The 22,611-nt window shown below is 44.3% G+C and overlaps 1 protein-coding gene across 2 annotated transcripts in view; it reads left to right on the top strand.

The window, feature by feature from the left end:
- ANO2 (anoctamin 2) overlaps window positions 1-22,611 on the top strand; it is a 388,517-nt gene that overhangs the window by 301,886 nt on the left and 64,020 nt on the right. For both annotated transcript variants that reach the window (XM_054526733.2, XM_054526736.2), the window contains exons 15-16: window positions 2,160-2,234; window positions 15,043-15,238. In XM_054526733.2, coding sequence (XP_054382708.1) covers window positions 2,160-2,234; window positions 15,043-15,238 — 271 coding nt within the window. The remainder of the gene's footprint in view (window positions 1-2,159; window positions 2,235-15,042; window positions 15,239-22,611) is intronic.

The raw sequence follows: 22,611 nt of genomic DNA, 5'->3' as shown, positions 1-22,611 counted from the left end.
CTTTTAAAAATACCCTTAGGTGGCTGGGTGCAGTGGCTCACACCTGTAATCCCAGCATTTTGGGAGGCCAAGGCGGGCAGATCAGATCACGAGGTCAGGAGATCGAGACCATCCTGGCTAATACGGTGAAACCCCGTCTTTACTAAAAATACACACACACACACACACACACACACACGCACAAACTTAGCTGGGGGCATGGTGGCATGTGCCTGTAGTCCCAGCTAGTCGGGAGGCTGAGACAGGAGAATCACTCGAACCTGGGAGGCGGAGGTTGCAGTGAGCCAAGATCATACCACTGCACTCTAGCCTGGGCAACAGAGTGAGACTCCATCCCCACCCCCCAAAAAATACCCTTATGGAAAACGTCAGTGTGTGAGTGAAACTAAGAATTAATACTGAAGGAAAATGAAAGAAGCTCTACTCCCTCTTGATGTTTGGCCTTATTTAGAAGAATATGAATGAGTCTTGTTCCAATCCCATCAGAAATAGGTTCATATGTTCCTATTTCTTCAGGATGGCCACAAGATGTAGTTACCTTGTTCTCATTGTGTGATGGAAAGCCTGTTGGGCTAAGAGTCTAGCAACCGGATTCTATCACTAAGTCTGTGCAAACCTGAATCTATTGCTTGTTTACATAATCTGTAAATGCAAGTGCTAATAACTACTGAGTGAATTCAGCTATAACACTCATTTCCACCACAATTTATTAAGCCAACTCGACCCATTGCTCAGTTCCAGGCATGCACTGAGAATTTTCCTCTTCTCAGATCCCTCAGGCAGGCTCCCAAGATAACCCTCACTCCCAAACTGACCAGGGATTCTTAAACCTTTCGGTGTGTGGGTGTCATCTCTGTTTCCTTAGCCTGTGAGCCCCCCAGGAGTAGTGATCATGTCAGTTTTCTTCTGTCTCCCACTGTGCCTGGCACCAAGATCAATGCACAGTTGGCCCTAGAGGGATTTTTAGAAAGAAATCTTTTAGTATAAGGACGTCCTTCGCTTACAGTACAAGCTTTCAAAGGCTAGATGGCACTGTTGCTAGCACCAAATCAGGTGTGTTCTGAGTATCAGTGGTGAGGAGGAGAGAGGAGAGAGAGCAGGGGCCCTGGAGCGCTCACCACTGAGCCCCATTCAGACACCTTGCAGAAGTACTCCTGGATTCTTGCCTTACTGGCAGGGAGTGCTCTGCCATATTCTCGGCACCTTCCCAAACACGGCTTCAGATGGTCTTCCCAGCTACCTTGTGTAGTAGGCAGGACAGCTGTATCAATTCTAATTTTATAGAACTGCAGCTCAGAGAAATCAAGTGCCTGAACTAAATTTATACAGCAGAGCTGTTTAATTAGCAGAGCTGTTTACCATTCATAGCTGTTGGCAGCCCCTCCCCTGTCCCCCACCAAAGGAGGGTCCTCAGAGCATGCTGAAGGAGGACTCTGGTTAGTGATACGATTGTCCCAGGAGAATGGCCTGGGCGAACTGGACCCAGTCCAAGCGGAAAAGGATAGGATTCTCAGCCAAGTTGACTGAATGGATCAGCTTAACCTGTGCCTCAAAATGTCTGGATTTGTGACAAGGGGGAGCACATAATACTACATGGAGCCTCTTTGAGGACAAAATTGTGGGTAATTTGCACAATTACTAGGCTCTGAGATCAGTGGTTGATGTTTCATTTAACAGATGATCTATTTATGGGGTGCTGCCCTGTGGTTGGGTTGTATCTGTCATTTGTCCATTGCTTTACTATATTCACATGGTTCTAACTCAAACAAGACAAAGAAAACTGTCCTGTGTAGTAGGCAGGGCAGGTGTCACTACCGTGCCCAGTTTACAGATGAAAAAATAAAAGGTCAGAAATGTTAATAAGAGACATATCTAGGATCATACAGCTGATAAGTGGTTGAACTAGAAATTCAGCCCAGTGTGAGGCTGAAATCAAATCTTGTTTTTTCACTGTAGTTTTTCCAGGCTATGCCAGCTTATCTAGAAATTACAAAATTAGGAAGGCTGTTGTTGATATGGAGAGTAAGGCATCAGTGACTAGAAATGTATCTATATAGAGTGAAAATGATCAATCATGTGCAAATATATGCAAATTGAGAGCAAATTAATATCTATTATTTGTGCCTCCTGATTGTCTCTACTCTCCCGTTTCTCCCCAGGATGATGAAGATAAACTGACCTGGAAGGATCGTTTCCCAGGTTACCTGATGAACTTTGCCTCTATCTTATTCATGGTAATTTCCTTGAGGGGCCACTTGCCTGTGACTGCATGCATGTAGATGCTGTTATGTGACTACTGTGGGTATTATATTCTGCTATGGAAATAATGAAAGGCTGGTAAAGGGCTTTCCCACAGTCCTATGTAGAGGGGCAGGATCTTGTCTGATAGTGAGGCCATTGACCACCCATGCTAGAAGTTGGAACTTCCAGGGAGTGGGTTGCGAGATGGTGCTTCTGCATCGAGACAGACCAAAAACTTGGAGAAGGAATCAGGTAAGATGGCTGCAATTGCAGCAGCCTGTTTGGACTGTGGGGTGGCTCTCTCTGACATTTGTGGATAGACCAGAGTCTGGAAGCCACAGGAGATAGCCAGCTTGGACTCGGTAAGTGTGATTCTTCAGCTTTCCTATAGTTGCTGGGTTTATTTCCTTGCGCTTTACCTTAGAGTTTGGTACAGCCCTTTTGCAAGACCCAGATGGTCTCAGCTGTGTCAGGGAAAGCTCAGGGAAAACCCTGTGATTCGTATTTGAGTTAGATCAATAAAATGGTAGCAGTTCGTTCTTCGTTGCCAGCATGGGCAAGACCGCAGTACCTGAAGCTAGAGGACCTTGGGGAAGGCAAAAATCAGAGGACTAAGTTAGGATTACTAATACCCCATATCTCTTTATGGAAATATTCCTTACAGTATTCAAGATTGGAGGTACTGCTTTACAAAGGAGGGTGTGTACTCACAGCTCAGAGCATTTCTAAGTAGGCCTACACGTTAGTTGCAGGGTGGAAGAGGGATCACTTATTCCAAAAGTTGGTCTGGAAATTGTTGTAACTCTGACTCTGGCCTGAGATTACCACTACCATTATTTTTGCCATCATGACCGTTAACTACAGGAATTGTGTTTTCGTCTCAGAAATTTAAAAGGTGAAGGAAACTTAGATATCACCAATTCAACTCCTCATTTTTCAGATGAAGTGCAGAGTTGATGGGTGCCTTGCCAAAGTTTAGAAGTCTAAATTTGTTTTCTTTTCATTGCTTAACAAGTGCAGGGCATGTGGAATTTATTCAAGAGGATGTGGTGAGTTGCCGTGTGTTAAGCTGCAATGATATAAGGTTTAATTTAGCACTTCAAAGCCTCCCACAGTATGCATATTATTGTTAAAGAGTTTATTCATTCATTCAATATTTAATGAGTCAAACTATGTGCTTGACACCATTCCTAGACACTGGGGATACAGCAGAAAACAAAACAAAATAATCCCTCTCTTAAAAAATTTGCAGACAATAAATAAGTAAATAAATAATAAAAAAACAGGTAAAATAGACTTCTAGCTCCAGTAGTAGTAGGTTAGGATATTTGTAACATCCCATTTTGCTAAAATTTATGAAAAAAATGGATAAATATATTTTTCAATCTTCTCAAAAGCCTCAAAGGGCTGACAGGATAGGAAGTAATATCAGGCTAAAATCTAAAGAAAATGAGAACCAAAGAAACAAATACCTGGGCACTAGAGCTGCTTTTACCTTGAGAACATTTTCCCATCTAGGCAAACCTAGGCTTTGGTTTTGGTGGTTTTATGGGAGCAAGGAGGATAGAAATTAGGGATGATGGATGGCCCCAAATGGGGATTGTAACAGGATGTCCTCACCAAATTAAATCAGAACTCCAAAGGGCTATGTTCAGAGTAAAGATGAAACTGAACTATACACACCCTTTCCCACTTATGAGACTACAGAAAAAAATTGTTATGGATCTAAGCAGAAAAGGGGAAACAAAATTCTGTCCTTAAGAAGTGGCCAGGGGCAATCCCTATTATGGCTTTCTCTCCTGGGTCACCACATAAGACGATCAGGGAACCTCAGGTTGTGAACTTAACCCAGCACTAGTAGGGCTCCCAGGTGCGCAGCAGAAGCAAATACAACCTCTCTCTGTAGGGAAGCATATTTATGCCAGACCTCAAAAAATCACCCAAAAGAATTTTTCAAGGGCAATGAAGAGAACACAGTCAAAAACAACTAATTACTCAAGAAGTTGAAGCACCATGTGAAAGAACCAGTGGGAACAGACAGCAAAGACCAGAGATATTGAAAATACCAGTCACAGGTTAAAACAGAAACCTTAAAAATATATACAAGGAATAAGAAACTATTTTGGAAATTATCTAGCAGATGTGAAAACTAACCAATAAACCTTTATCTGCTAGAAATAAATATATATAGAAATTAACAAAAATATTATTGTTATATATATGATTTTTATATGCCATGTATATATGTGTGTATATATGTTTATACACACACACACACACACACACACACACACACACACACACACGACCATGGATAGATTTTTTTTTTTCTTGAGATGGAATCTGATTCTATCGCCCAGGCTGGAGTGCAGTGGCGCTTTCTTGGCTCACTGCAACCTCCGCCCCCCAGGTTCCAGCGATTCTACTGCCTCAACCATGGATAGACTTAACAACAAATTAGACAAAGCTGAAGAGAGAATTTGTAAACTGCAATACAGGCTGGAATAAATTATCCATAATATAGCATAGCGATAAAAAAGATTGGCAATATGGAAGACAGGTTGAAAGAGAACAGGTAATGAATGAGATATAAGGACTGGTGGTTTCCTAATTTGTTGCAGAACACCAATCCATAGATTGAAGAATCCTAGTGAAACCCAGGCAGAAAAAGTAAAAATAAATCTGCATCTAGATGCATCATAGTGAAATTATAGAATATATAAGGCACAAGAAAAGTCTCAAAAGCAGCCTCAAATCCAAAGGCAAATTACCTTCAATGGAAAGACACCTGGACTTACAACTGATATTTTATAGCACATTGGAAGTCAGAATACAATGAAATGCCCTCTTCACTTGCTGAAAACAAAACAATTTCTAACTAAGAATTCTATGCCCAAGAAAAATATCATGTAGTGATAAGGATAAAATAAAGATATTTACAGACAAATAGAAACTGAGAGTTTGCTATCAACTGAATCTCTCATTAAAAGAAATTCTAAGAATGTACCTTGGATGTGATCCCATATGGAAGACCATGGTTTTAGAAAGGAATGAAGAACTTTTAAAGTGGTAAATATGTGAGAAAACCTATATGAACCTTGACTGTGAAAATAATAATGCCAATTCTCATGAGGTTAAAAAAGATAGAACTAAACTATATGCAACAATACTATGTAAGTTGGGTGAGCAATAAATAGAACAATAATGTTCTAAGGTCTTTAGATTGTCCAGTCGATAAACTGATTTTAAGATTGATATGGAAGCACAAAGGCTAAGAATAGTCAAGAAACTCTTGAAGGATGGATATGTTACTCTAATTATAAAACTACAATAAGTAAGATAATGTTACATTCTTGTGAGAAGAGATGATTAGACCAATGGAACAAAATAGAAAACCAAGAACCAGATTAATGCAAGTGGCACTGCATATAAGTGGGGGAAAGAATGAACTTCTCAGTAAGTGCTTCTGGGACAGTTGGGTGTCCATACAGAAGAAAATAAAACTGGGCCTTATTCACACCACTCAAAAACATCAATTCTACGTGTATTTTAAAGATGGACTGTGAAAGGCAAAACAATCGAGTTTTTAAATATATAAGAAAAAAATATTTTCATGACCTTGGGGTAGGGAAGAATTTCTTGAGCAAGATACAAAAAGCACAACCATAATAAAATGCTGGTAAATTCGACTATATTAGAATTAAGAATTTAAGTTCATAAAATACCTAATAAACTCTGTGAGAAGACAAATTATCAGAATGGGATAATATATTTGCAACAACTATAACTCTCAAAGAATTTTTCTTGACATATATAAAGAGTTAAAAAACATGGAAAGCAGTAATTCAGTACAAAATAGGAAAAAGATGAATATGTACTTCACACAAGAGGGAATCCAAATGGCCAATGAGCCTATAAAATGGTACCCAATCTCATTAGTAATCCTGGAAATTCTAATTTAAACCGCAATGAGATACCATATATGCCCAAAAGTCTGTCAGTAACAAGTGTTGGAAAAGATATAGATCAAAAGAGCATCTTAAACTCTACTACAGGGAGTATAAGTTGAAGAAACAAAAACACTTTGGATATAGTTTGGCATTATCTAGTGAAACTGAAAGTACATATATCCTGGGGCCCAGAAATTCTACTCCTGGATGTCTGTCTTAGAAAAACTTGTGTACGTGAGCAGCAAAATACATGTGCAAGAACGTCTATGGAAGCCCTGCTTATAATAACCTGGAAACAGTCCAAATGCCTGTCACCACCAGAATGATACATAAATTGGGGCATATTCATACAATTAAATACTACACAGTCATGAAAATGAGCAAACTAATAGCTATGTATAACATCAAGAGTGAAAAAAACAAGATGAAAGAATATATACAGTTTGATTCTACTCATAGAGAGTTCAGAGACAATACTCAACTATATTGTTTAAGGATGCATACCTCTGTGTTAAAACTATCAAATGAGCAAGAGAATGATTATCATAAAATTCTGCACAGTGATTGGATCCAAAGGAGCAGCAGGGATGGGAGATCATGTATGTGTATGGGGGAGAAGGGAATTCAGAGCCGCTGGCAGTGCTGGTCTGGGCTGTACCGGTGTTTGTTTTATTCATTGTGTGTGTGTGTGTGTGTGTGTGTGTGTGTGTGTAAAATGGATTTTTCTGCATGTTCACAATAAGATTTAAAAAGACACAAAATACATATATTAAATAGGTTGGTCAGGTAAGTTCTCAGTAAGATGACATTTTATCAAGGATCTGGAGGAAGTGGAGGAGCCAGCCACATGGATATTCTAGGGGGAACATTCTGGGCAGAGGAAACAGCAAGAGAAAAAGCCCAAGGGGAGCAATACCTGACATCAGGAGGGACAGCAAGAAAGAGCCACAGCGTGGCTGGAGCTGAGCACTCTGCAGCGGGGAGTGCAGAGGGGGACACAGTGAGAGAAGTAACGAGGGGCCCTATAGGTAGGGCCCTGGAGGCCACGGTAAGGACATGGACTAATTCTATGTGAGATGAGAACACCTAATAGGAGGTTTTGCGAGGAGTGACATGACCTGACATACATTTCAAAAGGATCATTCTGGCTGCTGGGGTAAGAAAATGCTGGTAGAAAGGCAAGAGTGGGAAGAGGGACATCAAGTAGGAATCTGTTGTGATAATGCAAGAAGTGTGGTGGCCTGGGCAGGGTGAGATTGAAGAGTGTTCAGATGCTGGTTCTATTTTGAAGCTGGACTGAAAGAATTTGATCATGTGGTACAAAACTGAAAAGAAGTCAAGAATGACTCTAAGGCTTTTGTCCTGAGCAGCCCAAAATCTGCAGTTATTCCTTAACTCAGTTGCCCTCATGATGGATATGAGTCTGGAGTTCAGGGAAGACGTCCAGGCTGGAGACCTAATCACTATAGAAGACATTTAAAGTTATAAGATTGCACGAGATCACCAAGAGAATGAGAATAGTTAGAGAAAATGTCCAAGGACCAAGTCCCAGGACACTGATGTGCTGAAGTTTGGGAGCATGAGGAGGAGACAGAAAAGAGAACTGAAAACGGATAGGGGAGAATAGAGAGTCCCAGAAGTCAAGAAAGCATTTCAAAGGGTCAGGACAATCAGTTGTATCAAATGCCGCTGATAAGTCAGGCAAGGAGAAGACTGAAACTAGGAGCTTATCTGCTGCCTGAGAGAAAAATCTGTATCATCATCATCGTCATCATCATCGTCATCATCATCATCATCATCAACAACAACAACAAATAGATCACTGGACCACCATTCAACAAATACTAAAAACTGGTTCAATGGTGGGTCATCTTGCCAAAGTTCTAAGGTTTTTCTTTTTTCAAAATTCCATTGATACCTCCTAAAGCTAGACTGGAAAGTGGGAATATTTTTATTGTTCACAAATAATACATAACTATCTCTCCTTTGTAAAATCTTCCCTTTCCCAACCCCACCCAACTCCAAATCTTGATATAAATGCAAGATTCTGTATCAGAACCAATAACTAATTGAGAATCTCACTATGCCTGGGGTCCCACAACTGCCACCAGCAAGTTCTGGGAACTGAATCATGTGGACAGGAGCTGGGAGAAGAGTGGTGGGAATGGGGAGAGCCCCCTTTGCACATCACCCTTCACAGTCAGGTGCTCAAGCTTGTCCAGGCTTAAGCTTCCAGACCGGGGGAATTATTAATAGCACTTCTTCTTTACTCTCAAAAGTATTCCAGATTGGACAATACATTATGTTGTTTCCTGCCTATTTGATTTTTAAAAATCCTTATTTGACACTAACTTGTCCCCATTTCTTTTTCCCACTTAAAAAAAAGCCAATTTTTCTTTATTTTTTAATTTTTAATTTTTTATTATGCTTTAAGTTCTAGGGTACATGTGCACAACGTGCAGGTTTGTTACCTAGGTATACATGCTGCATCTGTTAACTTGTCATTTACATTAGGTATTTCTCCTAATGCTATCCCTCCCCCTGCCCCCCACCCCCTGACAGGCCCCAGTGTGTGATGCTCGCCCTGTGTCCAAGTGTTCTCATTGTTCAGTTCCCACCTATGAGTGAGAACATGCAGTGTTTGCTTTTCTGTCCTTGTGATAGTTTGCTCAGAATGATGGTTTCCAGCTGCATCCATGTCCCTGCAAAGAACATGAACTCATCCATTTTTATGGCTGCATAGTATTCCATGGTGTATATGTGCCACATTTTCTTAATCCAATCTATCACTGATGGACATTTGGGTTGGTTCCAAGTCTTTACTGTTGTGAATAATGCCGCAAGAAACATACGTGTGCATGTGTCTTTTTAGTAGATTGATTTATAATCCTTAGGGTATATACCCAGTAATGGGATCACTGGGTCAAATGGTATTTCTAGTTCTAGATCCTTGAGGAATCGCCACACTGCCTTCCACAATGGTTGAACTAGTTTACACTCCCACCAACAGTGTAAAAGCATTCCTATTTCTCCACATCCTCTCCAGCATCTGTTGTTTCTTGACTTTTTAATGATCGCCATTCTAACTGGTGTGAGATGGTATCTCATTGTGGTTTTGATTTGCATTTCTCTGATGACCAGTGATGATGAGCATTTTTTCATATGTCTGTTTGCTGCATAAATGTCTTCTTTTGAGAAGTGTCTGTTCATATCCTTTGCACAATTTTTGATGGGGTTGTTTTTTTCTTGTAAATTTATTTAAGTTCTTTGTAGATTCAGGATATTAGCCCTTTGTCAGATGGGTAGATTGCAAAATTTTTCTCCCATTCTGTAGGTTGCCTGTTCACTCTGATGTTTTCTAAAGAAAAAGGACTTAGCATTACCCTAGAACAAGGTGTGGAGCATGAGATGAAGGGGTCAGGGTGGTGCTTAGAAGCAAGTAATTTTCTGTGATAAAGTTAGGGTAAGCCAAAGACACCTACTGTATCTCTCATCTCATTCGTTTCTTCACCCTTATGCTTGAACCTAGGCAGAAGATGCCAGGACCATGGGCATTAGGAAGGTTTCAGGCATGCCAGTCTACCAAGTCAGTTGGGAATGCTTTTCATGGGGTGATGAGAGCAAAGAAATGCCCCAGTGCTATTTCATCTGCCTCCTTGTGTTAGAGGCCAGCATGGACAAAGACGAATTTCCTCTCTCTTTGCCAATCCTGTGTGTTCAGCTAAAGTTTCCTTTTTGAATGGGCCCTCCTGTTTTCTACTTGTAAGCGGGGGATTGTCAGAGGCAATGTCCCTCCTCTAGAGCTAGGTGCCTGAGCTTTCCTCCTGTGCCCCAGATAGTCATTTCCTTACACTTGGATATTGGGAGTCCACCATCAGAAATCCTCCTCCACAGCCTGGATTCTCATCATAGCCCCTTCACTGATCTCCCTATTTGCACACTGCCCCTGACGGATCATCAGCATGCTAACTTTTAAAACCTAAACCAACTCACATCACTCTTCTGCTCAGAACTCTCTGATGGCTTCCCATCTCCTGAGGCGTGGAAGCCAACATCCTCACACTACAGGGCCCCCTCCTGGATGCTTGCCCATCTCCCTCTCCACCTGTCCCCTTGCTCACTCAGTGTCAGCCACTGCCTGTCTGAAACACCCTTCCCTTAAATCCTTCCTTTAGGTCTTTGGTAAAAGGTCACTTTCTCACCTATCTCTTTCCCAACCACCCTATTTTAAATTGCAACCGATCCCTATACCCTGTTTGCCTTCTTTGTCTCCACGGTATTTCTCATGCTGAAGGTACTACATATTTTACCTATTTATTAGTTGATTGTCTATGTTTTCCCACTAGAAGATCCACTCTATGAGGGTAGTGCTTTCTGTTTCCTTTTTCCACTGGAACTGAGACTGGCACAAGGAGGAGCTTAAGACACATTTTATGAATGACTGAATGGGTAAATAAACTAGGTGGATGTCATAGGCAGCGTACTATGTCGATGATGAAGTTGCTAGTGTGTGCGTGCGCCTGTATTTTTATACTTGAGCTACTATTGTGTGCCATGCTGGGGATCAGCAGGGGTTACTTGTGCCTCGTGCATTGCTACTTGCTCCCTCTTCCCTTTTCTGGAAAGTTCTTCCTTCTTATTCTTTCCTCTAAGTCCTTCCCATAGGAAGCCGTTCCAACACTTTTTTCTGTGGAGTTTTCTCTGACTAATCCCCCTGCTCTCTGCTAAGAGCATACCAGAAGCTTGTGAACGGAGGCCTGTGACTCCATCCAGCTGCTACTAGGATCATCTTTGTTGTATGTGTGCAATGATTTTCTCAACTTTGCTTCAGAATGCAAGTTCCAGAGGGTGGCGAAGAGGTCCCCTCTCTTACCTGTCTCTTTCTTGGCGTCAAGTAGGACTCTGGACTTTGTAGCCTGGGTTATGTTGCATTTTGTTTATGTCCCAGAAGTAAAGTTATGATATTAAAACACCAAAAGCAACAGGAACCATAGTAAAATGACCATGTGCCGGGCAGCCAGATCCCCTAGAGCTGCTGACCAGAGAATCTTTACCAAACCAGTTCTACAGGAGGTGCTGCTGTGAAGTGGCTTAAGGCACAGAATGTGGTAAAAGACAAACCTCCTTTTGACCTAGTTGGAAGAGATTGACCACAAACATGGAATATACCCAGCGCAGTGGTTTGCACAATAAGTGGCCAGAAAATATGTATTGAACTTAATAAAGAAAATCAATAATGTGAGCCGGGCATGGTGGCTCACGCTTGTAATCCCAGCACTTTGGGAGGCCGAGGCAGGCGGATCACCTGAGGTCGAGAGTTGGAGACCAGCCTGACCAATATGGAGAAACCCCATCTCTACTAAAAATACAAAAGTAGCCAGGCGTGGTGGCACATGCCTATAATTCCAGCTACTTGGGAGGCTGAGGCAGGAGAATCGCTTGAACCAGGGAGGCAGAGGTTGCGGTGAGCCGAGATCACACCATTGCACTCCAGCCTGGGCAACGAGTGAAACTCTATCTCAAACAAAAAAAGAAAAAGAAAATCAATAATGTAACCACAAGTGGTGGAAATAGTACTAGATTTAGTGCTGGAAAACCTGGGTTCTAATGTCAAGATGGGATTGTAGACTTTGGAACCATGGAGCAGGGTTCAAATCCTAAATCATTATTAAATCTCATCTATTAAAGGCATATCTTGCATGGTAGTTAAAAGAATCAGTGCTGGGAGGCCGAGGCGGGCAGATCATGAGGCTAGGAGATCGAGACCATCCTGGCTAACACGATGAAACCCCATCTCTACTAAAAATACAAAAAATTAGCCAGGAGTGGTGGCAGGTGCCTGTAGCCCCAGCTACTTGGGAGGCTGAGGCAGGAGAATGGCATGAACCCAGGAGGCGGAGCTTGCAGTGAGCCCAGATCGCACCACTGCACTCCAACCTGGGTGACAGAGTGAGACTCTGTCTCAAAAAAAAAAAAAAGTATCAGTGCTAGTGAAGATATGCATCGAGTAAAGACATCTAGAAGGCACAAATGGTTCAGCTGGTATTGATGATGTTATCACCATTAACATCTCAGCTCTGCCATATACCCTCCAGACCTTGGATCAATCACATTGTTGCCTCTTGGGCTTCAGTTTCCTTATGTATGAGACTAAAGACTGGACATAGATGATTCCTAAATGCTAAGATTTTAAAATTTCTACCATGATCCAGAAGAGTAGCATTGTAGTCCACACCTTATGGACTTCAGCAAATCGCATCACTTTTCCATGCCCGTTTCTTCATCTCCAAAATGGTCACTTGAATGGGTTGGTGCTCTGCAAGTTCCTGCAGCTCGAAAGCTCTGTGAATCTTGAGATGCTCTGGGAAACACCAAACGAGAGGTTCAGAGCTTGATTTCTATAGTGGGATAGGAAATTAAGACCAGAGAAGGTAAACCTGCAAAGAACCAGAGAGCTGAAGTGAGGTGTGCCAGGGGTGGAACTAGGGAGGAAGGGAGGGTGGGAAAGAAGGCTTTTCTAGATAAGTAGAACAGTGCTCCTTGAATTTGAAAAAGAATTCTGTTAAAATGCAGGTTCCAGGTCAGTAGGTCTGGAGTTGTGCTTGAGATTCTGCATTTCAGTCAGGCTTCCAGCTGATGCAGCTGGTCCTTGGACCACATTTTGAGTAGCAAAGAATGTTCTTCCTTCTCTAGTTTAGCAGCTGGGCCTCTTAGAGAAGAACAGAAGCTGATCTTCTCCCCACGTCTTCCTTCATGTCCCTCCCACAAGACCCTAAACAAAGGATGTGTTTGCCATTGTTTTTTTTCCCCTAGTCCGTCTCCCAATCCCAACCCCAAATACACACACACGTACACACACACACACACACACACACACATTCACTCACTCCTCAATACCCGCACCTCCCCAGCCTCATCAATACTTTCATCACTGGTCTTCACTGCAAAAGTGATTTTTGGGGAAAAGAATCTCACACCACATTTTCTGGGCCCTTACTATCTGGCAGTGACAATCCCAGAGGAATGGGAAGTGAAAATGTCTACGTTGTTGGAGAGGGGTGATGTCATGTCCAGGTTTTCCCAGTTACACGGTAGTAGTCCCTACTTAGTCCTGAAGGCTGGTGTTTCTGCCGCTCCCCACCCCCACCCTGCAGCAGAAGAGGGGCCTCACACAGAGTGTTTTTCCCATCTAACCTCTCCTCTCCCCACACCCACACACACCCAAACACACACAGCCTTCCTCTACCCAGAGAATGCCACCTTTCTGCCTTCCTTACCAAGGGCTTCTTTTTCACAACATGGCCCATAGGGCAATTACTGGTATTTTTTGAAGCCCACCAGGATAAAGAGCTGAGACTGCCACCAGCACACCCCAGGTACCCCCCAGAGGTCTGAAAACATCCATACCTGGACACATCTGCAACCCATTGGCAAGCCACTAGAGTGTCATTCACCCTGCTTGCAAAGCACTGCCCAAGCCAGAGGCCCCCACTTCCCCTCCCCTTTCCTCCTGTGCCTCTCCTCCCCTCCTCTTACCCCCCCCTTCCTGCCTCCCTCCCCGTGTGTGTGTGTGTGTGTGTGTGTGTGTGTAGTCCAGCACAGTGTGTGTGTGTAGTCCAGCACAGCTTATTTTTTCAGGGAGCCTTCCACCTGCCATTTTCTCTCCCCACGTTTTCTATTTAGTCCTTCATAGCCAGTGCCCATTCTCTGTCCTGCAGAGGAAATAGGACCTGAACAGCTTCCTTTACAGAAAGAGTCCTAAGAAGGAAGGCTTCTTTCTTGAAGAAGTCTTGACTTGACTGAAGCAAATTAGAATTTGCTCTGAGCGGGGCATGCACCTAGCAGTTGTCTCTCCTTCTTCTATCCCCTCTAAGAGGCTTACTCAGGGCACTTGCTTCTCATAGCATCCTTGTGCTTCCTGGAAATGATCCTTCCTTGGTTACAATGGGGACAGGAGGGGACATGGGGACAGAAGAAGGAAGAGGGGCTGTTGGGCAGATCTAGGTCTAAGAGAATCCCTTATTATTCTTAGGTTCTAGAGAGAGGAAATGAGGGGAACCCTTAGAGGTCACATGGCCATAACCCTCCTTTTGGAGCACAGCAGCTAGACATTTCTGTACCAAATGAGGAATCTGAGTCCTCCATTTCAAGTCACCTAGTAGAGAAATCTTACAGTGATATTTTGTTCATCTTGAGGACTGAGATTCCTAAAATCTCACTCCTGATGTATTCCCTCTTTTCTCCTTTGAGCAACCTTCTTGCCTCTACTTATCAAGCTGTAACTCATCCCTTCTCAGCTCAGATACCTTCAATGGCTTTCTATTTCTACTCATGAAAACTCCATTTTAAATCCCACTGTCTCCACAAACTATTCCCTGACCACTCAAATTTACTTTCTCCCGTGTACTTGGAGTTCCTTCAGCAATTATACTCTTCATTTAGCACTTAATACATTCTTGGGCATTATTTACTATGGTTTATTTAAAAGGAGTTCATGTTATCTCTTTAGAAGATCAAAAGCTCCCTAATGAAAGAAATTGCATCGTGTGTGTTGAACACTCCACAGGGTCCAGCATGTTCATCCTTATTGTGTGTGTGTGTGACAAATCATTTGGAATCTGACAAAAATTAAGACATCCTCCCCTGGAAAATGCACCTCCACTCAGAACTCTGCCTAAAAATTTGTTACCCACCCAAATATTCCAGACTAATAATATCTGGAATCCCTTGTTACCCAACAGAAGATTCCAGATTAATAATATCTGATAACAGCAAATGGTACTGTTGGCAGAGCAAATAGTAGGTGCTCAGTAATTGCCTGCTGATGTGTACTTCTCTCTGTTTTCCCCAGATTGCCCTGACATTCTCAGTCGTCTTTGGGGTGATTGTGTATCGAATAACAACTGCAGCCGCTCTGTCTCTCAGTAAGGCTACACGCTCCAATGTCCGGGTGACAGTGACAGCAACAGCAGTCATCATCAACCTCGTGGTCATCCTCATCCTGGACGAGATCTACGGCGCTGTGGCCAAGTGGCTCACCAAAATTGGTACTGTGTCACCGAGCCTTCTGGCTGTCCTAGGCCCTCTTTAAGTCAATGTGTGCAAGGCTTTTGGTGATAATGACCCAAAATAAAAAAAATGGGACAGGGACAGGATGCTTTGTACAGTGCATTTTAATTAGAGGAATGGAGAAGTGCAATGTGTGTGTATTTGTAGGGCTGTCAAAGGGCTTTCTCTAAAGGTGGGAATCCTTCCTGTAATGTTCTTGATCAAGTCCTCTGGCCTGTGTTGATTGCCTCATGTGACAGGACACTCACTATCCCCTAAGGATAAACCGTGGGGTCTGTTCTTTTTAGCCTAACCTGGGAAGCAAGGCAGACTCAAGACTTCCTGTTAAAAATTAGAGCTTTAGCTCTCATTTTCCCAGCAGCATCTATAAAGTTGAGGAAAGCCTCTTGATACTTGAGCCCAAGAGGGTCTTATTGGTCTTATCTATCCCTGTATTGTCAGAGGCCCCAGAAAATCCACACATTCCCCAGGCACTGAGTAGACTTCAAAGAGGCATATCAGACTTCCCAAGCTTCAAGCCAGTGAGAAAAATGCAATGGCCTCAATATTCAGACGTGTCATTTGAGCTGCAAGCCACTGTTGCCTGAGCACCACATCTTGGCATTTGGCATTCATGCTTATTGGGTGGGGGAAGCTGACAGTCAAGACCCTGTCTCATTGTATTTATTCTGGGTGGCCTGGATTCATCCCTTCACTCTCTGAATGTAGGGATTTCCCTCTCTGACCCTACTGACGAGGAGTCCCAGCTTCTTGTTAACCTCATATGGAGGTTGTATTCATGGTACGTATGATGTCTTTAATTCACGGACCCTTGATAGGATAACCACCTCCTCAAGAGCCTTCTCCTGATGACTGGAGAATTCCAGAAAGTTGCTCTGTCTGTGCCTTTCCCCTGCTTGGCCTCTACTGTAACACTATCCATGGTGAGCACTGTGCTTTGACTTCTGCGTTGCTATCGGCAGCTTACCATCCTCAGGGGCAGCTCTGCTCTTTCCAGGCATGTGCATATTTATGAATGTTGTCTGTGTTTCTTCATAAGCATCTTGAGAAAAATAAGCAGAGAATTTTAATTCAGCATATTTAATGATAGACAGGATTCTATGGAAGCACTTTGGAAGAACATCCAACACTCCTGGGGACTCAGGAGGCTTTGGAGGGAGAGGCATTTAACTGGAGAGCCCGGAGATAAGTGAGAGTCAGATAGGCACGCGTATAGGGAGGAGGGGATGGGCAGGAGGAGAGGAAGAGTCCTGGCAAAGGAAACCCAGTGAGAAACACGGCACTGAAGGGAGTGATCAGATCCCTGGGGTCAGGAAAGGCATGCAGGAAAGTGGCAAATGAGCCACTTGGGTGGTTGGGAGAGTCTTGGTCAAGCTAAACACCAGTGGAGCAGGAGCTGAGCTCAGCGTATGGGAGAAAGAAAGCATGAAGCATGCGCAGGATGCCAGGGGAGCCCAGTGCCGGGGCTCTACATCCAGGGCACATCCAGGGCACGATGGAGTGGGAAACTGGGCTGATGGAGTTGACCAGCACGTGTTTTTTTGTTTTGTTTTGCTTTTTGATGGTAAATCTAAAATGCCAGGCTGAGGACTCTGATTTTTTTCCTAGACAATGGAAAAGTGTTTGCTGCAGTTCCCAGGGGCATTCAGCCATAAACAGTAGCATCTTCCTGGCCTGATTACTGAACCAGCTGAGAAATTAGATCAAGGCAAGAGTAGACAAAGCCAAAATATCAGCTGTAAAACTGAGAAAGGCTACATGGGAGGTAGTAGCTTAGGAAGAGAGCCAAATAGACATTCTCTCTCCGTGGCAGGCAGCAGTGGATGGGCCAGCCCTGTGAACTTAGAACTTGGAGAGGCATAGAAGAACACCTGCTTCCTGCAGGCCGTTTGCTCCCCTCCAAGGAAGGGCAGAAAAAGAGGCTAGGCAAGGAATGCCAGCGTCCTCTTCCAGACTCAACAGTAAGATAAGCTACTCCTCCTTCTCTTACCCAAGAGGAGAAATGGTTGAGCTGGGGGAAGACAAGCTGAGGCTTTACAACTAATTATGCTCCCACCGCGTGGAGGAAACATCAGGAGTAGAAATAAATGTCCCCTACCCGCTCCATGTGGTCCTGATCTGGCACCACTGAAGTTTTTTTTAAGAGTATGGCCTGACGGGAGCTGTCTGCAAAATTACTTAGCAGGGAAATAGGATGTGACAGAATAGGGAGAGGTAGGAGATCCAGTGTAAAGGGTATTGCTGAGGGTGTGAGCAGGAAGTAGGGAAAAGAGGGACAAGAAGTCAATGGTGATGTAGACCTTTCTTCTTCCTGTTCATTTGTGTTACATTATCTCACTTTTCTTGCATTGCTCTAGATAGTGGTAAAGATGAAAGACAGAGTTGGCAACAATAGAAAACTCATTAATAAGTATTCAGTGAGTATTTCCCATATGCAAGGCGGGGCCTTAACTCTTCTGTTTAAAACCATAAATAAAATGGGCTGTAACAGAGCTTTCACATCATGAGCTGTGTTCACTGTTTCTACTGGCACACCCTCCTTGCCCAGACCAAAGCGGCTACCCTGGGCTGTTAAATCAATGTCCAGGACTCCATAGGAAAGTCTGTGCCCTGGAAAGGAGATAAAATCCTAACAAGTACATTTTGCTCTCTCTGAGAGTGATACTCATAAAGTATTTTTAAACTTAAAATAAAATTTGTAACTCCATTTCATCTTCACAAAAACTGCATGGCCAGCAAGGGAAGTATTATACCCTCACTTCACTAAGGTTCAGACTCAAATTCTACCTCTAAAATGTGAATCTCTTTTGTGTGACTTTGATGTCAGTTTCTCACCATCTGTACTGAAGTGGTGTGTTGGGTCTCCATCAGGAACCCCAGCGAGCATTGTTCTGGGGCATTGCTTTTGTCTACCTTAGACTGGGTACCCCAGAGGGCTCAGAGAGGGACCGCTGAATTTGAGAATCCAGTGGAAAGAAGCTTTGAGCTCTAGACCTGGCTCCTTCTCCTCCCCCAACTGTGTGGCAGTGGGTATCAGGGAACTTTTTTGGGCAAAGATTTCCTGATCCTTCCTTCATCATATTCCTCCTGTCCTCTGGTCATCCCCTCTGTCTGGATGGTTTTCACAGCCTAATGCCTATGCCATTGTCCTCAGCCTCTTTCAATGGGCCTCCAGCTTGGAAATCCCCATCCAGCCACCCTGTCCCGAACAGTGGGTTTGGGGACATTGCTCCCAGTCAGCATCCTCAGACAGCTTCCCTTGGTCCTAGAGCACCTATGGTTAGCATTTCAATCTTTCAGCTACTTTCTTCCCACTGTGCTTCTCCACCCCAACTGACCCACTCAGCTCATGGTCACCCTAGCCTCCCTGTGTTTTCCCACCCCGGCCTTGCTCATGCTGCTGTGACTGCCAAAACGACCTCAGTGACCCTCCTTCAAAGGGCTTCTCGAGGGCTCCTCCTTTGTAAATCTTCTTCTGGCCTCTCAGCTGTCAGTGGTCATCCTCCCACTTCCAGACTCCCCTGGCACACACCCTCTGTTTCTGGGTTCATCCATCAGCTGTTGATGGAGTGCTTGCTCTGTGCCAGGCACAGTTCTGGAAACACAGCAAAGACAAGTGACAAGGTCCCTGCTCTCATTTTGCTTTCACTGTGGCCAGGGAAAGATGGACAGCAAGCAGGGCCATTCCACAGAATGTGAGGAAGGTGTGATGAGATAGACAGTGGTCTGGGGCTGTGCACTCTGGGGGAGTTGGTCAGGAAAGGTCTTTCAAGGTGGTAACTTTATAGCTGAGACCTGGATGGCAGGAGGGAGCAACCCACAAAAAGATCTAGAAGGAGAACTCTTAGGAAGATGGAACAGTAAAGGCAAAGCCTGCAGACTAAGGCTAAGCTTGGAGACTCTTATCCACACTATTCATTGGATGCTGATCAGGTGCTGTCCGATCTTACCGCATCGCACATATATGTGTGTTCCCAGTGTTAGAATAGACTAGGCTCTGCTGGGGTAATAAATTCATCTCAATATCTTGGTTGCATCACATAAAGTCATCTGTGTTCTTGCTCAGCCCACGTATCTAGTGCGATCAGGCAGGGGTCTCTGCTGCACACAATTGCTCAGGGACCCAGACTGATGGGGGCTGCTGTGGACACCATGTCAGGGAAAGACAGCTGGAGAGTTGACTGGGGCTGTTAAATGCTTCAGCCTCCAAGTGTCGTCATTCACCCCGTCTGCTCACAGATCACTGGCTAGAATCAGCCTAATTATGAAGAACTTGGAAAATGTGTGAAAGTACATGGTCATTCTGTAAGCAGGAAAAGTCTCTGTCACTTGCTCCCAACCAGGCTGCAAGGCTCTTGAGAACAGTGACCCTGTCTTTCGTTTATTTTTGTTTCCTGCACAGTGCCTGGCCCATGGCAGATCTTAGCACATTTTTGTCAATGCAGTTATTGGTGAAATACATCTCTCTCTTCATTCATGCATGCAAAAAGACATTTTTCAAGGAATGCCCATAGGCTAGGTGTCTTTTAAGTCACAGTAGAGGCTACAGTGAGCATTTATGTATTCCTTTTTTTTTTTTTTTTTTTTTTTGTCTGCCTACAGAAGGATGTGATCTTATTGAGATGAATAAGGCCAATGCAAAGCTGACACAATGGGATAGTGACTGAAAGAGGCACCAAGAGTATCAGGAGACTTGAAGTTTCCTTAATGGCCAAGAATACCCACACTAACAGAGATGGTCCCACAAAGTAGGTCCCAGCAGTATCCCCACAGGCAGAGATACGGTTACAGGGTTCCCCCAGGCTCCACAAGGACATAAAGCTATGGATAATGCCACCTAATGGAATGAGAAGTCTGCCAGGCTTAAGACTTCCTTTGCCATTCTCACGCTGGGTTTAACACCCGCTTGGCTTCCTGCCCCAGATCTCTTGATAGTTGAGGAGGCTGTGAGTATGCGCTTTGCTCACCAGGTGCAAACAGCTGGTGTCAATAACCCCAATAAGTCCCCAAGTGTTTCCCACAGGGCTGAGTAATGGAAGACCAGTTTCCTGGGAGCATCCCTCAAGAGGCTGAGGTGTCAGGCCTAAATGAGGTCCATTCTTGCTGCAAAAATGTATCACAGAAGGCAAGATTTGTTAATTTCCTTGAGAATGATATCTACCACTAGCAGCAGTGTCAGATAAAAACAGTGATTGTCCCCCTGGCTGCCATAGCAATACTCAGGAGCTTAGATGCAAGGCATGCTGGAATCTGGAGGCAACACAGCACTGGTGAGGCAGGACTGAGCTGAACCCTGGGGTGGTGGGAAGGGGGCTTTCTAGGGAATGCATTTGGAGCTGTGTCCTAGAGGGAGCCTGGCTGGCCAAGACACAGTGTACAGAGTGTGTTGCCAGTGTCAGCAAGCATCAGTATTGGAGTTTGAGTGCTGCGGGGGTAGGATTCCAGTGTACGGGTGGGACAAAGTCTCTTAGTCCCCAGTGATCCATTCACTCCAGGAGGGGATACAGGTGGTGGCTGTAGAGAAAGGGTCCAGGTCCTAGGGGAGGAAGCAGGCAAAATCTGGGCAGGTCACTGGGCCTCTGGACATAACAGCAAACAGGACAGGGCTGCAGCATGGTAGGAGGATAAGGCGGGAGGCAAGAAGAAAGAGCAATGGAGCTGACTGGTGCAAAGTGTGCTTCCTCCTCGGGTCAGGACCCAGGGGGGTATTGTGACTTTGAGCCCTACACCTGGGAGCAGGAAAACTATAGGATCTTAGCCTAACCAACATAGGCAGTGGTCAGGCTTGGCCTGGAAAGGCAGCCTGTCTGTACTCTAGCTTTGGAGAATTCTTCAAATAGGAGGCAGGATGGAGGAGGCACGGCTGATGGCAGGCTTCTAGGCTGAATACTCAAAATGCTGTTGGCTTGCTACCTCCTTTTCCCTCTTGTCTTTTCTTTCAAAACTCTGTGCGGAATGCTGGCTGGCGTATGGGGTGGTGCACTTCATCCCTCCCTTGCCGTCCAACCTCTCCAAGTCACAGGGTTGGGCTCATTGTAGTTGCTTGAAAAAAGAGTATTAGTCAAGTCAAGGTTTTAATGAAAATGCTTGGGAGGTGCTTAGACATTGTTGATAGCCCACTCCTGAGCGTCACTGCCCCAGATGCTCCTGAAGCGTCACTGCCCCGGATGCTCCTGAAGCGGGGCCAGGGATGGGAGTGAAAGGAGGGATGGGGAAAGGCCGTGAGTTCCATTGAGGGCCCACCTCATACCAATACTGGTTTGCATACTTTGCCCCACATTATGACAGTAACACTGGGAATGGGTCATTTCTTTGATTTTACTTACGAGAAGGCTGAAGAGGTTTAGAAACTTGACTGAAGCATACAGTTAGTAGTGTGCATGAGTGTGTGTTGATGCACACCCTGCTTACCCTATATCTCACACACATGCACACACTTGCACACACACATGCATGCACGTGCGTACGCACACACACACACACTGCTTACCCTGTACCAAACATTGTTCTAAGCACTTTACATATATCAGTATGTTTAATCCTTAAAACAGCCCCAGCAGGGTAGGTAATCTTAATACTCCCCTTTAGAGACAGGAAGACTGAAGAGACAGAGCATAAAATTAGAGGCCCAAGGTCATGGAACTGATAAGTGGTGAGTCTGGCCTCATTGTCCTTGCTAAAACCGTGACACTCTAGTGCCTTTTAATATGTAGCTGTCCTTGTTCCCCAGAAAAGTTTAAATTTATTGGGAGAGCAACAGGAAACACCACAAAGGCTCCAGAAGATTTAGAATGCAGTGAATGACAAGAGGTCACATATGTGAATGACAAGAGGTCGAGTATTTCTGGGGATGGGGACAACCGTGTGGGTCAGATGCCCCAGGCAGGGAGGACAGCAGGGAGGCAAGCTGTGAGTGCAGCCGCCTGTCCCACATGCACAGAGAGAGAGGAGCTCCACAGGCTTTGGGGTCCTGCAAGCTTTATAAGTTTTAAAAAAGAAATAAATTTTTTTTAAATTGGAAAGGCCACCAGGAATCTCTCTCTCTGTTTTCCAAAATAGACAGGGTCTCGCTCTGTTGCCCAGACTGGGGTGCAGCGGCATGATCATAACTCACAACAGCCTTGAACTCCTGGGCTCAAGGGATCCTCCCACCTCAGCCTCCTGAGTAGCTGGGACTACTGGTGTGTGCCACGGCATCTGGGTAAATATTTTTTTTTTAACTTTTTGTGGAGAAGGGGATCTCATTTTGTTTCCCAGTCTGGTCTTGAACTCCTGGGCTCAAGTGATTCTCCTGCCTCAGCCTCCCAAAATGCTGGGACTACTGGTGTGAGCCAGTGTGCCTGGCCCCTAC

This window comes from Pongo abelii, chromosome 10 (assembly GCF_028885655.2).
Source record: "Pongo abelii isolate AG06213 chromosome 10, NHGRI_mPonAbe1-v2.0_pri, whole genome shotgun sequence".
In the NCBI taxonomy this organism is placed as follows: Eukaryota; Metazoa; Chordata; class Mammalia; order Primates; family Hominidae; genus Pongo; species Pongo abelii.
This window is presented reverse-complemented; position numbering and strand designations above follow the sequence as displayed.